The sequence below is a fragment of the Pipistrellus kuhlii genome, unplaced genomic scaffold (assembly GCF_014108245.1).
Source record: "Pipistrellus kuhlii isolate mPipKuh1 unplaced genomic scaffold, mPipKuh1.p scaffold_m20_p_19, whole genome shotgun sequence".
NCBI classification, from domain to species: domain Eukaryota; kingdom Metazoa; phylum Chordata; class Mammalia; order Chiroptera; family Vespertilionidae; genus Pipistrellus; species Pipistrellus kuhlii.
In genome coordinates, this window is record NW_023425504.1 from 12,767,669 (window position 1) to 12,784,232 (window position 16,564).

The window sequence follows — 16,564 nt, forward strand, 5'->3', positions numbered from 1 at the left end:
TTTATGTGGTTTACATGATCTGTGGTCACTCTTCAGACCCTGAGTTGTATTTCTTAACTTGCCATGTATATGGTTAACCCAGCAGGTCTTGAGTTACTCAAATCATGCACATTTTCAGAAGGGTCTTGCATAACTGGCCTTACCTAACTGAACCTTTGTTATTAACTGACGAGTATTTTACATGCCTGGAACTTTGAACCATGTTTACCAGCTTTTCTAGATCATTTATGCAATATATAACATGATTGTAGTGAACACTTGCTTTTCTACTTTTCTACTGTGAATCTGAAGGTTAGTGACGGAACCCCATAAAAAAAAATCAGGGCCATTAGACTCAAAAATTTTGAGCTTCCCTGGCAAAAAAACAAAACAAAACAAACAAACAAAAAACCACTATTCGTATTGCTCGGGGATTGATTGTGTCCTATACAACTACATCGGGAGAAGCACTTGGAAATTGGAGCCAGTATCCTTCAGACTCCACCCAAAGTACTTTTCTTTCCTTTATTAATTCTGCTCTGTATCCTTTCACTGTAATAAATCAGAGCTACAGGTATCACAATTTCTAAATCTTAAAATTCCTCTTATGAGATCATCAAAACTGGGATTAATTTTAGAGATAACTGACACACCTTGAGTGCCCAGATTTTTTTGTAAGTTTCAAACAAATTAACTCATCTCTAATGCCTTGGCTGGACCAGACCAAATTATTTTGCAGGCTTTATATGGCCTGCAGACCAGATGTTCCCCACCCTGCAGTAAAGGAAAAACTATTAATACAAAGATCACCAGGCATCCTTCAAAGTACTTGCAACTTGTATAATTGTTCACAAAATACTCAAAAACCATAGCAGGATTATAAGCTTATAATTGAGATCATATTAATGCCATTTTAGGCAATAAAAATGTTTGAATCTATAGTCAGTTTTATTCTTTTTGAAGACTTCAGATGAAACTTTTTCCTAAAAAGAATACATTAAGTTTTGAGTGATCTTATTTTTTTATATATTTTTATTGATTTCAGAGAGGGAGAGGGAGAAAGGGATAGAAACATCAATGATGAGAGAGAATCATTGACCGGCTGCCTTCTACACACCCCACACTGGGGATCAAGCCTGCAACCTGGGCATGTGCCCTGACCAGGAATTGAACTGTGACCTCCTGTTTCATAGGTCGATGCTCAACCACTGAGTCACTAAGTGATTTAATTTAATTTAATTTCTTTGCACTGAGTGATTTTAGAGCTAACTATATGGATTGTATTGTAGAACTTTTAAGAAAAGGTGAAGGATTTCAGAAGTTATGTTAAATAGCCTCATCAAATCTTTATAATAATAAGGCAATTAAGTGAAATAAATCAGTCAGAGAAAGACACGAATAACATTATCTCACTCATGTGGAATTTAATTAATGAAATAAATTGGTGAACGGAGTGAAAAAATAACAAAGCAATTGACATATATTAATCACTTGCCATATGACAGTTACTAGTGCTTTTACTTGTATTATCTTGTGTAATTCTCACCACCACTCTGCAAAGCAGGTATAAGGTCATTTTCATTTCATAGATGAGAAAGCAAATGAAACTAAAATAGTAATAAAAACACATTATAGAGAGTAACTTGCCCAATGTCACATTCTCTAATAAATTATTATTTCTAATATTTTTTAAACAGAAAAAAGGAGTTCATCGTTGTACAAAATGCAGACTTCAATTTTTGACCAGCAAGGAGAAACTGGATCACAAGACCCAGCATCGGACTTTTATAAAACCTAAAGAACTAGAAGGCTTGCCTCCTGGTTCTAAAGTGAGCTCTTAAATATGTTGTATTTTAACATTCTGTGTGATTATAGAAATAACCTCCTGCCTGGTTTTATCAATTGAATATAATATTAAAAATTTACTTCTGATTGTCATTAAGATTTTAATTTTAGGTTTTATCTTATGTTTAGAAAGAAAAACTTGTTCCATTCTTTTTTGAGTTGATAGACATGTGCTATATTGGATCATATTCCTTTGTAGTGAGTGCAAGTAAATTAACTGTAGTTTGAGTCAATGGTTTGTTTCAATATTCTGTAGGCTATTTCTGAGCTATTCCAGTTGGCAGCATATATATCTGCTTCAGCCGCTAGACTGTAAGGTCAGGATCATGTTTAATTTATCTTTGTGTCTCTGGAATTTGTCATAGTGCTTGGGTGCCATAGTTCATTGAAGTGGTATTATTGAGTGTTCTCAGAAAAGCAAATTCTGCTTCTGAATACCGTTGCTGTTTTAAGAGTGCAAACATGTCTGACTGCAAATTTCCTTTTCCCTGTTTGCTTTATGTACATTTTCTCTGACTTTTTTTTAAATGTAAAGTCAGCTCTTGGCTATGTTCCAGTGGAGAAATGCATAATCCAAAGTGAACAATTCCCAAACATTTATATTTGGCTTTGAGTACTTACCTTTGAATGTGAATATGTCTACTGTTTGAAAATAATGTAAAACAGTGCTCTGAAGATGTAGAGTGAGAGAAGCTATCCAGTATCCTTCCCCTGTAATCCATTCATTCCATGCTGAGACTAAGACATGCAGAATATTAATGTAAGCAGTGCAGTCCTCCCTTATATCTTCCTTTATTAGTAGTAATGATTAGTATATTGCATTATAACATCATTATAATATTAATCATAAGGATTGGGACTAAATGTCTTATACTTTAGAATTAAACTTTCTGTGTGTTTTTTCATAAATTTTATTATGTAATCCATGTAGCAATTCAGTGAGGTAGACAAGGCAGATATTATTCCCATACCATAAATGAGAAAGCTAAAAGAGGATAAGTTACTCAAGGAAGAGGTGGCACTGAGATTTAACCTTGGGTCTTTTAACTCCTAGTTCAGTGTTTTTTGTGTGATACCAAACCACATGTATTACATATGACTTCTATGGCTGCTCCTCAAGTATGTGGGGGTAGTATAGTCAAATGATTAAAGAATGTAAATAGGCAACTGTGTTTTTCATTATATTAATTAATGGATATAATCAAAAATTTTCTTTTTCTAAATACTAAATGATAAATTTTATATTAGGTCCCTTAAAGGAAATTCTGAATATTATTAAATGCTCCATGATATATGATGAATTGATGTAACCACCACAGTAACCTTTGGAACCATAAATTCTGCCCAGTGAGTCCTGAGACAGCAGGTCACATTTATTGGAGATCTATTTTATACTTACCAAAAAGTATTTTAGGCCTTTCCATATTTATTATTTGGGGCCTTTGAGAATAAATTTTGACCTCTAAATTTGTGAAAGCTATTTAGTTATGTCAAAGTATAAAATAGCCATGGAATGTGCTGTTTTGATATTCATAAAATTAGTACAAACTACTATTTATCCATATCTGTGTTAACATATAAATACTATCAATACAAAATTGTAATAGTATGACAGTAAATAAATTTCATTTCATTGGTATGACCATATAGAATAAATGGAAGATTTAACTGATTGTAATTTACCCTTGCCATTTTCAAAGTAATGATTTTTAATTTTTTGTATTGCAGTGATTTTTGAAACAGCTTTATTGATACAAATCATATAGCATACTATTGATCCGTTTAAAGTGTACAATTCAGTGTTATTTAGTACATGCACGAAGTTGTGCAAACATCACTACAATCCATTTCTGAACATTTTCATCACTCCCAGAAGAAACACCATACCCATTGTCAGTCACTTCCTATTTCCCTTCTACCAGCTTCAGGCAAACCTTAATCTATTTTCTGTCCCTGTGGATATTCCTGTTCTGAATATTTCATATAAATGGAATTACCACAAGTGATTTTTATAACTGTCTTATTTCACTTTGCATAATGTTTCTGAGATTCATCCATATTGTAGCTTATATCAACATTTCTCTCTTATGGCTGTATCAGTCAGTACTTACGTACCAGAACTTACATATCAGTACTGCATTCTTTATTTATGGGTGAATATTATTCAGGTGTAGGGATATACCATATTTTATTAATCCATTCATCAACTGATGGGCATTTTGGTTGTTTCAAGGTTTTGTCTATATGAATTATGCATCTATGAGAATTCACGTACAAGTTTTTATGTGAACACAATTTTTTATTTCTCTTGGGTGGAATTGCTAGGAATTGAATTGCTGGGTTATATGACAACTCTTATGTTTAACATTTTGAGGAATTGCCAAACTGTTTTCCAAAGCTACTGAACCACTGTACATTCTCACTAGCAATATATAAAAATTGCGATTTCTCCATATAATTGGCAACACTTTTTATTATCTGCCTTTTGGGGGGGGAGTGGGGGGGGAATTCGTTTTATTTGTTTTTTTTTAGCAATAGCATCATTGTGGGTAAGAACAACAGAGGCATGGGAATCAGTTCCTTTGGGGGAGGCTCAAACTGCCAGAATCCCTTTTCCCTCCCCCACTTAGGGCACTTGGGGGTTTGGGGAGAGGAAATGGAAAGGGCAGGGCATGATTGATAAAGCTGAAGAGTAACAAAAGGTACTGGTGGGTATATGGGAGGGAGGGCAAGGTCCAGGGGCTCTTTGGCATTCAGGCCTAGCCTCTAGTCCTTTCCCTTCCCTTTCTTGGCTTTGGCCTTGGCTTTGGTCCTGGGGGTACAGGGCTTGGTTATACAGATGGTCTCCTGGCACTGGGCATTGTACCAAGCCTTCTTCAGGGTGCCTTGGTGGGCTTTGGTACTCAAGCTCCCAGCACATGACCCCCAGCTCTCAAACTTGTACTTGCGTCAAACTCCTTCCATATGCATGGCACCCTGCACAGGATGCACTGAGACTGGGCCCCACAGGTACCATTGCGGAAATCCATCCCAAAGTCCTTGCTGCTAGGGGTGCAAAGCCCCTAGGTCCACTCTTTGCATTCGCTCCCCGAGCCACCCTTCTTCACTTTGTCTTTATTTTTGGCCACCACGGATATGAGTGCCAGCAGGGTGCAGAAGGTGAGGAGGAGGAAGCCTCAGTGCTGTATCCCGCTTGCTGCCCTCCAGTGCTGGCCCATCCCACTCCAGCCACTGCGGCCCCTTTTCTTTCTCTTTTTTTTATTTTTTATATTTTATTGATTTTTTTTACAGAGAGGAAGGGAGAGAAAGGGATAGAGAGTTAGAAACATCAATGAGAGAGAATCATGGATCAGCTGCCTCTTGCACACCCGCTACTGGGGATGTGCCTGCAACCAAGGTACATGCCCTTGACCGGAATTGAACCCGGGACCTCTCAGTCCGCAGGCAGACGCTCTATCCACTGAGCCAAACAGGTTTTGGCCCCTTTTTTCTCTTATCTGCCTTTTTTATTATGGCAATTCTATTGGGTCGGCAAGTAAGTAATTGCGGATTTTTTAAAGAAAATCAAAGACAATTTTTTCATGGAACTAAATAACTTTATTCTGTAATGTATTGCCCATTTTGATCAATGACCTTTTGCCATCTTTCAGGCAGCATCATAATCCCACGTTCAAAAAACTTCTGGTTTTTATTAGCAAAAAACTGAATCAGGTACGATTTGACATCATCATCATTATTGAAATTTTTACCATTCAAGGAGTTTTGTAAAGATCGAAACAAAAAGTAATCAGATGGTGCAAGGTCAGGACTATATGGTAGATGTGGCAAAACATCCCAACCAAGCTCCATTAATTTTTGCCGAGTGACCAAAGATGTGTGTGGCCTTGCATTGTCATGATGGAATACAACACCTTTTCGATTTGTCAATTTGGGCCGCTTTTCTTCAACTGCATTGTTTAATTTCATTAGTTGTTCAATGTAGACATCAGAATTGATCGTTCGGTTGGGTGGTAAGAGTTCAAAGTAGACAATTCCTTTGTAATCCCACCAAACTGATAACAAAACCTTCTTTTGATGAATATCAGCTTTTGATGTTGTTTGAGTTGGTTCACCTGGCCTGCTCCACGATCTTTTCCGCTTGATATTGTTGTAAACAACCCATTTTTCATCGCCAGTTATCAGTCGTTTTAAAAATGGATCATTTTCATTACGTTTCTTTAGCAAATCGCAGCTGCTAATGCGTTGCGTTAACTGTGATTCTTTCAGTTCGTGAGGAACCCATGTATCGAGTTTTTGAACATAGCCAAGTTGTTTTAAGTGATTTTCAATGCATGTATGTGATACATGAAGCTTCTCTGCAATCTCACGTGTTGTACTGTGACAGTCCGAATTGATTATTGCTTTGATTAGGGCGTCATCAACTTCAACTGGACAACCAGAGCGTTTTTCATCTTTGAGTGAAAAATCACCAGAACGAAATTTGGCAAACCAATTTTGACACTGCCGTTCTTTTAAGGCTTCGTCACCATAAACAGCACATAACTTTTTATGAGCTTGCGATGCGTTTTTCCCTTTGTGGAAATAAAAAAGCAAAATATGACGAAAATGTTCCTTTTGATTTTCCATTTTTCAACGAACGCCAAACGAAAACTACAAAACAGATCAAAAAACTTTTTTTACTGATTAACAGCTGAATAGCCAACTATCAAATAACAAAATGTGTTTTACATTTTTACTACGTCTGCAAACCTAAAAATTCAACTGAAGCCATATATGTGTGAAACCCGCAATTACTTACTTGCCGACCCAATAGTTGGTCTTAAGTGATATCTCATTAGACTTTTGATTTACATTTCCTTGATGACTAGTGATGTTGAGCATATATTCATGTGCTTATTGGCCATTGTATCTTCTTTGAAGAAATGCCTATTCTTATTACTTGCCCATTTTTCTAAATTTTTTTCAATTATAATTTATATTCAGCATTATTTGTTTTAGTTTCAGGTATACAGCATAATGGTTGGACAAGTATATACTTTACAAAATGTTCCTCCTGATGTTTCTATTACCTACCTAGCACCATACATAGTTATTACAATATACTTTCCCATTTTTAAATTGGATTATTTGTCTTTCTTTCCTTCTTATTGACTTTATTGGATTGACACTGGTTAACAAAATTACACAGGTTTCAGGTGCACAATTCCACAACACATCATCTGTACACTGCATTGGGTGTTCACCACTTCAGGTTATTTGTCTTTATTACTGAGTTGTAAGAGTTCTTTATATATTCTGTATATAAGTTCCTTATTAGATATACGTTTTGAAAATATTTCCTCTCATTTTATGGCTTATCTTTTCACTTCCTTAATGGTATCCTTTGAAACACAAAAGTTTAAAATTTTTATGAAGTCCAATTTATGTTTTTCTTTGGTTGCTTATGCTTTTAGTGTCATATTTAAGAAATTATTGCCTAACCAAAGGTTACAAAGATTTATTATGTTTTCTTCAAAGAGTTTTCTATTGTAGTTTTAGCTCTTACAATTTGGACTTTTGGTATATTTGAGTTAACTTTTATATCTAGGAGGGATCCAACTTGATTGGCATGTAGAATATCTATTTGTCCTAGCACCATTTGTTGATAAAACTATTGTTTCCCTCACTGAATTATTTTAGCACCCTCGTCAAAAAACAATTGACCATGCTGTGAGTGCTTGCAGTGACCTTTTTAATATTACTTTGATGATTCATTTTATAAAAAATATATATTGCCTTCATATTTATAGGTTACTATTCGAGCTTCATTTGGATCTCATTCAAAGCCATCAACTGCATCTTCCAGTGATACTCCAAGCACTTCTTCTCTTCAGGTCTCACCTCCAAAGTCTAAAAATACAACTGCTAAAAGCTCCACAAAGTCAAATGCAAGTAAATCTAAGACACGTAAGGTTCGTTCAACTATTTCCAGTAAAAGTAAACTAGCCAATTCAAGTAAGCAAGGTAAAGGTGCATCTAAAAGCAAAGGAAAAACCTATTGCAAGCAAAAGAAACAACGCAACAGAAAGAACAAAATCATCATAGCTTTGAAGAACTTAAGGTAATCTGATTTGCAAAATCAATTCAGTATTCAAATTAAAGGTTTATTTTAATTTACCAGATCACAAAACTCCCTTGTACATTTACATGATGATTACTTATCTTAAAGGCCAAGCAGTAAAAAGGTACTTTTTCTAACTGTTGGACAGAACTTGAATTACTGTGTTCATTGTATAATTGTCATCTTTTACACTTACCTTATATTTTGTGTTTACATCTTACGATAGTTGAATTGGTTAATATAATCTTTTTTATTTCAGGGAAAGAATAACTACTGTTAGATTTTTTATACTTATTCTAGCTTAGCTTATTTCAAAAAATTTCAAATTATAAGTCTAAAGATGTTAACTTAAATATCTTAGCTTCAATTAATAAAATGTTAATAAGGTTTTACCTTATTATTTTTGTTTTACAATATAAATTTTATCATTTTTTCTGTTTCCATAAGGTGTTATCGAGGAGTTCACAAGTGCATTGAGTGTCATTCCAAAATTAAAGATTTTGCAAGCCACTTTTCAATACATATCCACTGTAACTTTTGCAAATACAACACTAATTGTAACAAAGCCTTTATCAATCATATGGTGAGGTGAGTTAAATATGTACACTGTCAATCAAAATTGCCATTTAAGATGTTTGTTTGTTTATTTGTTTGTTTTTCAAATAAATCTGTACTATTAGAAGCAGTTTGTCACATCAAGGAGCTAAAAGAATCTAGCAAATAGGGAACTCCTATTACCCAGTACTACTTTCTAACATAATAATTCATGAAATTAGTAGCACAAAAATTTCAAGAAGCTAGACTAATGAAATTAAAATACGTTTGTTAGGGAAATTTGTTTTTCTGGGTCCTTCAAAAAATGGTTATTTCCAAACAAAGCTTTTTAAATGTTTCAAAATATTTATTAAATAAATACACGTAACCACATAGCAGTCGCTTTGAGAGACATCATATTTGTCAAAGATGCTAAGACCATTATTGGCATCTTAATTCACATATGCGCACTCACTCTGTCCCTCCACCCCTTTGTCTCTCCATCCACCCCTCTTTGAAGCCATCCATCTTTGCATTCATTTCAATGAAATGTGAAATGAGATACTATAGGGATATTCCAGAGATGAATCTACTGTTGAAATTTCTTTTCACATATTAATTCAATGTATATTATTTTAGTACCTACCATATACTTCATGCTAGAAAAAAATACTTCAGAGCCCACATTACTTTCATTTGGATCTTACTGGTATGTTCTTCCTTCAGGATGGATTATTTTTAATAGACAAAAAAAAATTAGTATAATTATGCTGTTGATTCAAATTAAGGTAGGTGCCCTTAATTTTTTTTTTTTTTTGTCAGAAATAAAGTATAACCACTAAAAGTTGTTTTCTCTGAAATCATAACAAGACCTCTGTGTTACTTTCTGGTCATAGTTAACTTCCAATTTATAGGATTTGTCCAGGTTCCCCGCCTCTTCCTTGCTGATGAGCCTGACCTCATGGTACCTTGACTTCTTTAAAGCCAACACTTCATATCCACTTTACATTTTGACTTCTTACCACTGTCCCATATTACCTCATTGTATACAATATTCACTTTGAATTATCATTACTCCATGACTTTGAGTTTTGACCCCTCTTTTTAGTCCAGCAGCACCAATCCAACTTTATAGTCAACCTCATCCTCAAAGTCATTTGTTTGAATGTTGCTTTGTTTTTGCCCTATAATCCTTTACATCTTTAGTCATGCTTAACCTTGCTATCCTTGACTCTTTTGTCCTTTTTTAAAAAATATATATTTTATTGATTTTTCACAGAGAGGAAGAGAGAGTGATAGTCAGAAACATTGATGAGAGAGAATCATCTATCAGTTGCCTCTTGCACATCCCCTACTGGGGATGTGCCCGCGATCAAGGTACATGCCCCTGACTGGGAATCGACCCTTCAGTCCCCAGGCCTAGGCTCTATCTACTGAGCCAAACCGGTTTCGGCTGAATCTTTTATCCTTTTTGATCTGTCTCTATGTTCAGTTATAGTCTATGAAGCTGTGCTTGATTCGGTCAGCTCTTAATTTGTTTTCCACTTGAATTTGGTCCTCTTTTTAAAAATAACTTTTATCTACAAGATCTGTTTATTTTTTTAAATTAATCTTTATTGTTCATATTGTTACAAAAGTTCCTCATTTTTTTCCCTCCACCAGGTTCCCACCCCACCCTTTGCCCTTTCCCCACCCCCCATTGTCCTCATCCATAGGTGCACAGTTTATGTTCAGTCTCTTCCCGCACCCCCCATTCCTCTTTTCCCTGAGAATCGTCAGTCCACTCCCCTTCCATAACTCTGATCAAGATCTGTTTAAATCCTTTTAAATACTCTCAAAATTTATTCTAACCTCTCAGATGTTATCCTTTTTTAATTGCTCAGAGATCACCCTTTTCCTTTTTCCCAAGATTAACTTTTCAATCTCAAGTTTTTCCCTTCATCCAGATATTAATCTTAGAAAAAAAAAAAAAATGGCCCGTTTTTTTCAGTTTACCCTGCCTCTTAGCTCCTCCATTTCCTCTGTAACCTTATTAAGTTATTTTGTGCCTTCATTTGTTCTTTTCCTCCCTACTATTCCTTCTGTCTGCAAATACTTTCAGGATTTTTTTTAAGATGAAGGGAATTTACCTTTGCTTTGCATATTTTCTTCCTTTTATTGACAACATTTATAGTTTCCTTTACTATCATTTCTTTATCCTTTGTAATCTGAGTATCACCCCCGCCTATCAGTTAAAGCTGCTTCTTTTTAACAGATATGCCCTAATTACTAAATCTACTCACTATTTTTCATTCTTATTCCTCTGTGACTTCTTTAGAATATTTGATATTTTTGATAACTCGCTTTTGAAACTCTTTTCAATTCATCTTAAACTGTTACCAACATTTTTTTAAATTTCCTTTTTGGCTACTCCTCTGTTTCATTACTTTTTCTTTCTCCAACTCTTTTGGCCTCTTTCCTTTCTCGATCCCTAAACCACTCTCAGATTTTTATCTTTTACCTTTCCCCTACGTCTATGGACTGAAAGGTCCCAGGTTCTATTCCCATCAAGGGCATGTACCTTGGTTGCGGGCATATCCCCTGTAGGGAGTGTGCAGGAGGCAGCTGATGGATGTTTCTCTCTCATCGATGTTTCTAACTCTCTATCTCTCTCCCTTCCTCTCTGTAAAAAAAATCAATAAAATATATATTTTTAAAAAGAATATTCTCAGGAAAATACGTTATTAGAAAATACACAAGTAAAGTGAAATATACAATACAAATTTTGAAGTAAACAGAGATGACTAATAGAATTTCATAACCTAGACCAGGATCTTTTATTCAAAACTAATAAATTGATCATAGCCTTGAAATATAGTCATAAAATTAATATGATTTATTGTATAATAAAATCTTGTCTGTGTTTTATTTCCCCAGTTATCATAGCAGCCATCCAACTAAACAGTCTCCTCTTTTTCATAAACATTGTGGAACTCGCAGGTAATTAGCTGGTCTTTTTCTGTTTTCTTTATTTAAAAATTATAGTAACTTTTTCTAACCTGATGCTGGCATGCCTAGTTTGGTAAATGAAATGATTGCTACTAAATATAATAGAGTTTTATTTATTATATTCTTAGATCAAAGAGGGGATATGTTCTCTAACTAAACTTTGTTTTTGTTTTAGTCATTAATAAGAAACTTCCAGCCCTAGCCAGTTCACTCAGTGGTTAGAGCATCAACCCTCAGACTGAAGGGTCCTGGGTTTGATTCTGGTCAAGAGCAGGTACCTGGGTTGCAGGCTCAATCCCTGGCCCAGGTCAGGGCATGTGCACGCGAGGCAACCAGTTGATCATGTTTCTCTCTCTTTCTCTATCTGTCTCTCCCTCTCCCTCCCACTCTCTCTAAAAATAAATGGAAAAAAATAGCCTCAGTTGAGAATTAACAACAACAAAAAAGAAAGAAACTTTCATGGATTTGCATTAAAAAATAAAAATAAGGCTCTCCAACAATATTTGAATATTAAAGATATTTAAGATACCTAGTAAAGTAATTAACATTTTTTTTGTTTTAACCATTATATAGCTTCATAATTCGTACATATTTTCCTTTTTGAAATAAAGAAAATTGTGCAACTTATTTACTATACAAAGAAATTGTCAATGAACATTTCTAAAGGTACTAATAATTAACTTTGGTTATACCTACCACACACACCTTAGCTCAGAATCCACTAAATAACTTCAGTAATATAAGGAGGTTTGTAATGAGTGCCATGAGAATTAATGATTTCAAAGAGAAGAGTGGTTTCTATTTATACAAAGAGGCACAAGGGCATTATAGTTGGAAGGAATAGCATGAATAAAAAAGCAGGAAAAAAAAACAGAAGTGATAGTACAATTTGGGTAGATCATGAAGTACATATAAATACTAGAGGCCTGGTGTATGCAATCCGTGCACTGTTGGGGGGGTCCCTCAGCCCAGCCTGTGCCCTTTTGTAGTCCAGCACCCCTTGGGGGATGTCCAACTGCCAGCTTAAGCCCGATCCCTCTCACAATCTGGGATCCCTTGCTTGGCTCGCTGCTCCTTAGTGGCAGGCTCCTAACTACTCAGTTTGCTGCTCCTTACCACTGCCTAGGACATGGGAGAGGCTCTCACCACCGCAGCTGCACTTGCCAGCTGTGAGCCTGGCTTCTAGCTTCTGGCTGAGCAGCTGCTCCCCCTGTAGGAGTGCACTGACCACCAGAGTGCAGCTACTGTGTTGAGCATCTGCCCCTGGTCATCAGTGCACTTCATAGCAACTGGTCATTCTACCGTAATGGTTGCTTAGGTTTTTATTATATAGATAGCTTCCCAAAAATGTATACACGCAATTATAAAGGAAAGGCTTTATTGAAATACATTTCATTTTCAAAATTGAGCTCAGCTGTTAAAGTGTGTATACATGTTTTTGGGACACCCTGTAGTATTGAGATCAAAGTCTGGGGGAATAGTTTTTAGATCAAGATTATGCTCTTGAAAAAGGATAGGGAAATTGGACTTAATTTTAATTTGAAGGCATTGAGGAAACCATGGGTGTTTTATGCAGAATCAAGAATACTGAAGAAAGATCAGTTTGGAGGGGTATAAAAGATGAGTTGTAGCTGGATAAAGCTCATAGTTAGTTCAAGATTATTATGCTACTTAAGACTGATTTAATAAGAACATGGGTTAAGGCAACAATGTGTTGTTATATCATGTTTAAGAACATGGGCTCTAGAATCAAAGGGCTGAGTTTCAAACCTGGTCCTGGCCTTGTTAAGTTTCCAAACCTGACTTTGTCCTCTATAGAAAATCAGTTATTAATAGCACCTACTTCTTTGGATTTCTGTACTATTTAAATGAGATGATATGTCTAAAATCTTCAGCCTGGCCGAAACCAGTTTGGCTCAGTGGTAGAGCGTCCGTCTGAGGACTGAAAGGTCCCAGGTTCGATTCCGGTCAAGGGCATGTGCCTTGGTTGCAGGCACATCCCTGGTAAGGGGTGTGCAAGAGGCAACTGGTCAATGTTTCTCTCTCATCGATGTTTCTAGCTCTCTATCTCTCTCCCTTCCTCTCTGTAAAAAAATCAATAAAATATATATTTTTTAAATAATAATAAATAAATAAATAAATAAATAAATAAATAAATAAAATCTTCAGGCTGGCCCCAAGGAGTGCTCAATAAATTGTCAATATTTAAAAAAATGTTTGAAATATTGATAGTTTTAAGGAAAAAGAGAGTTAAAGATAACTGCGATTTTAAATCTTTGTCTTGGGGACATGACCTCATAAGAGAGGTCATTCGGGAGGAGTGATTTTTAGGGGTGAGGAGGAAAGCGCATGGCTTCAGTTTTAGAAAGATCATTTTTGATGTGACAGCCAGATGTAAATACACAACAAACTGTTAAGATTAGAACTGCAGGGGAGAAGTCAGTCTAAGGAATGCTACTGATTTTTATTTCTATACTGATGAAATACTCAAATTTAAAGTATTTAAATTTAAACTGAACTATAAAAGTATAGTTATGCTTTGTTATTAAGCTGATAATAACAATAATTACATTATTTTTTATGATTTCTTTTTTTTCTGATTTTATTGTCACTTAAGATTTTAGATTGTAGGCTCCACAGAGTGTATAAAGAAGGTCCTCAGCAAATGTATATTGAATGAATCAATATTATATACTTGCTTTGCATATAGGCAAAGGTATAGAAAGATTGTGCCTTGCACATATTATGCAAATTGTTAGTGGAGCCACAAGTGGGCTTTAGGTCTCTTGATTCCTATCTTTTAGCAACTGGTATGAGAGGGAACAGTTTATAAAGTACTAAGTGTTAGCATAATTTAGACATGGTTATACCATTTTCTAAAGCACCATTTCAGGTATATCAGGCTTATATAACAAAATTGAAAAGTGATGGTTATGCATAAAAAGTCAAGTGTTATTACATGGAAAAATAATTATTGAACCTATATATGGATTTTCATAAAAGATAAAAACCTTTTCTTTCTGTCTTCTTTATTTCATAGGGGCATTACTCTAGTGTGCCTTAAATGTGATTTTCTGACTGAATCTTCTGGCTTAGACCGTATGGCTAAACACTTATGTCAACGTAAAACTCATACTTGCCAAGTTGTAATAGAGAATGGTATGTATATATAATTGCATTACTTTGAATTTCTGATATATATTACTGTATTTTATCAGTCACAATATGGGATTTTAATTTTATTAAGCTATAGTCTCACTTATCATATATGCTATTTTAAATGTAAAACTCTTCTTCTAATTTCAGTTCCCAAAAGTACCTCAACTTTTGAATCCTCTTCTGAGTAAGTTTCTTTTCATTCAGTGCACTTTTCTTTGATGGATTTTAGCACTGTTGCATATTTTTAATGTATAATTAATAGAAATGAAAAATATTAAAGTATTTTGTTTTTGTTTTTGTTTTTAAAGCTGCTTGTTGAAATAGATTCCTGCTCTATGGAGCTCGTGCAACCTGGTGCAAGACAAGTTGGAATTTCCTAAGTTCAAAGTTCTGAAGTGTTTTCTTACACAGAGCCAGTTTCCTAAGTTCAAAGTTCTGAAGTGTTTTCTCACATAAAAATGGTTAAATACCCAAGTTCATGACACTAGCTCTCATTATTTAGCTCTTTTCAGCTTTCAGATGGCACTAGATTCTTATTCCACCTTATCTTTGTGTCAGGTTAACATATCTTAACATGCTCTTTTTTTTCTCCAGTTGGCTCTCTCCAAAAATAACTTTTTGTTTGCTATGGTCTCTCTTTGCTTTGCTTTAAAGTAATTTGTGTTTTTCTCTGCTGTGCTTGCCTTCAGAATATTGCATTCCAAATGATATGGCTATTCATCTTTTTGTGTCTGTTTTGTCTGACTTATTAGTTAATTTCATACAAATCTTACATTTTTAGGTCAGATAGCTGTCTTCTCGTTCCTTGTCTGTCATTGTTCTATTTTTCATATTTTTCAGATGCAGAAGCAACACAGAAATTTCAAAAAATGTCCAGGGTACTCCTTGTCAGTGTCCCCCTTCGTTGAACACAACTGATGCCTGTTCTCTCTTTCCAAGGAATGTGAATTGTTTAACTGTGAGACCTCCTGTAGGTTGTGGCCTTAGGAAATCAGATCTTGGGAAGAGTCACTTCCTTCATGACTGTCCGATGCTAATTTGGCCAGAGATGACCTCAAGGCCCACCAATTTGAGCACAACTTTCCATTGGGGGCTTTGGTTCTTGATCTTAAGCTTATGGTTTGATTCTAACCAAGAAAAGCCCATCAAATCAATGCTTTATCCACCCAAGTTGAAGTTTAATCATTTTGGCTGCTGCCCTTTAGTCTCCTAGCTTGCATGCAGTCTAAGGAATTTAAAAACTGATTGTATAGGGAACCAAGGCTACTTTCATGCTCTTAGAAAAAAAAAAGTTTTCTAAAATTACACTTCCAAAGTTACAGTTGTACTATAGTTTTAAAATTTTATCCAGTATTAAACCTAGGAGTTTTCAACAGTACTAATAGTTTTAAAAGTTGAAAGTTTATTTTAATTTTATCTTGGTTTTATGTTGTTCTTCAGAAAATCTTTTGATGTCTTTTGTTATGTCCACTTTTATCTCTTTTCTTTAAAATGTTTGTGTTCGTTTCATTTTGTTCAGAAATTCCTTAGAATCCTCTCTAGATATCATTTAGCTACCTATTGGTACCTTCTTAATTTGCTAATTGTTCAGACCATTAGATGTTATTACATCCTTCGTCCATCTTAGGACTATTATTAACATTATTTTAGTTATTTTGAGTTCAAAGACATAATAAGTTTGGAAAAACATTTTCTGTAGACCTTAAAACAAGTTTAAAGTTACATTTCTATACATCTACTACATATTATCTTCTTAGCCATTAATGTAATCCCTTTGGATAAAGATAATATATTCAAAAATATTGGGACCAAAAAACGCACTTGTTTCTTGCCCATATATAAATATATATATATAGATGTATATATTTTTTAATTTGGTGTTTGTTTATTTTGGTTACATTTATTATAGATTTTCTGAACAGTTTTGATGTTATTACTTATTTTTTTAATAAAAGTTGT

General features: G+C 34.7%; 1 protein-coding gene and 1 pseudogene across 5 annotated transcripts in view; one reads left to right on the forward strand and one right to left on the reverse strand.

Moving 5' to 3' along the window:
* The window catches only part of ZNF280C (zinc finger protein 280C), a 52,051-nt gene extending 36,212 nt beyond the window's left edge, over positions 1-15,839 (forward strand). For 3 of the 5 annotated variants that reach the window (XM_036443386.2, XM_036443385.2, XM_045583529.1), the window contains 7 exons: positions 1,677-1,808; positions 7,614-7,924; positions 8,372-8,512; positions 11,375-11,437; positions 14,487-14,605; positions 14,753-14,789; positions 15,446-15,839. In XM_036443386.2, the coding sequence (XP_036299279.1) occupies positions 1,677-1,808; positions 7,614-7,924; positions 8,372-8,512; positions 11,375-11,437; positions 14,487-14,605; positions 14,753-14,789; positions 15,446-15,818 (1,176 nt within the window). In that variant the 3' untranslated portion in view covers positions 15,819-15,839. Of the gene's footprint in view, positions 1-1,676; positions 1,809-7,613; positions 7,925-8,371; positions 8,513-11,374; positions 11,438-14,486; positions 14,606-14,752; positions 14,790-14,913; positions 15,391-15,445 lie in introns of those variants that run through there. The other 2 variants (XM_036443391.2, XM_036443389.2) reach the window with 2 other exon arrangements.
* On the reverse strand, positions 4,324-5,042 carry LOC118721901 (annotated as a pseudogene).
* Positions 15,840-16,564: the final 725 nt, after the last annotated feature.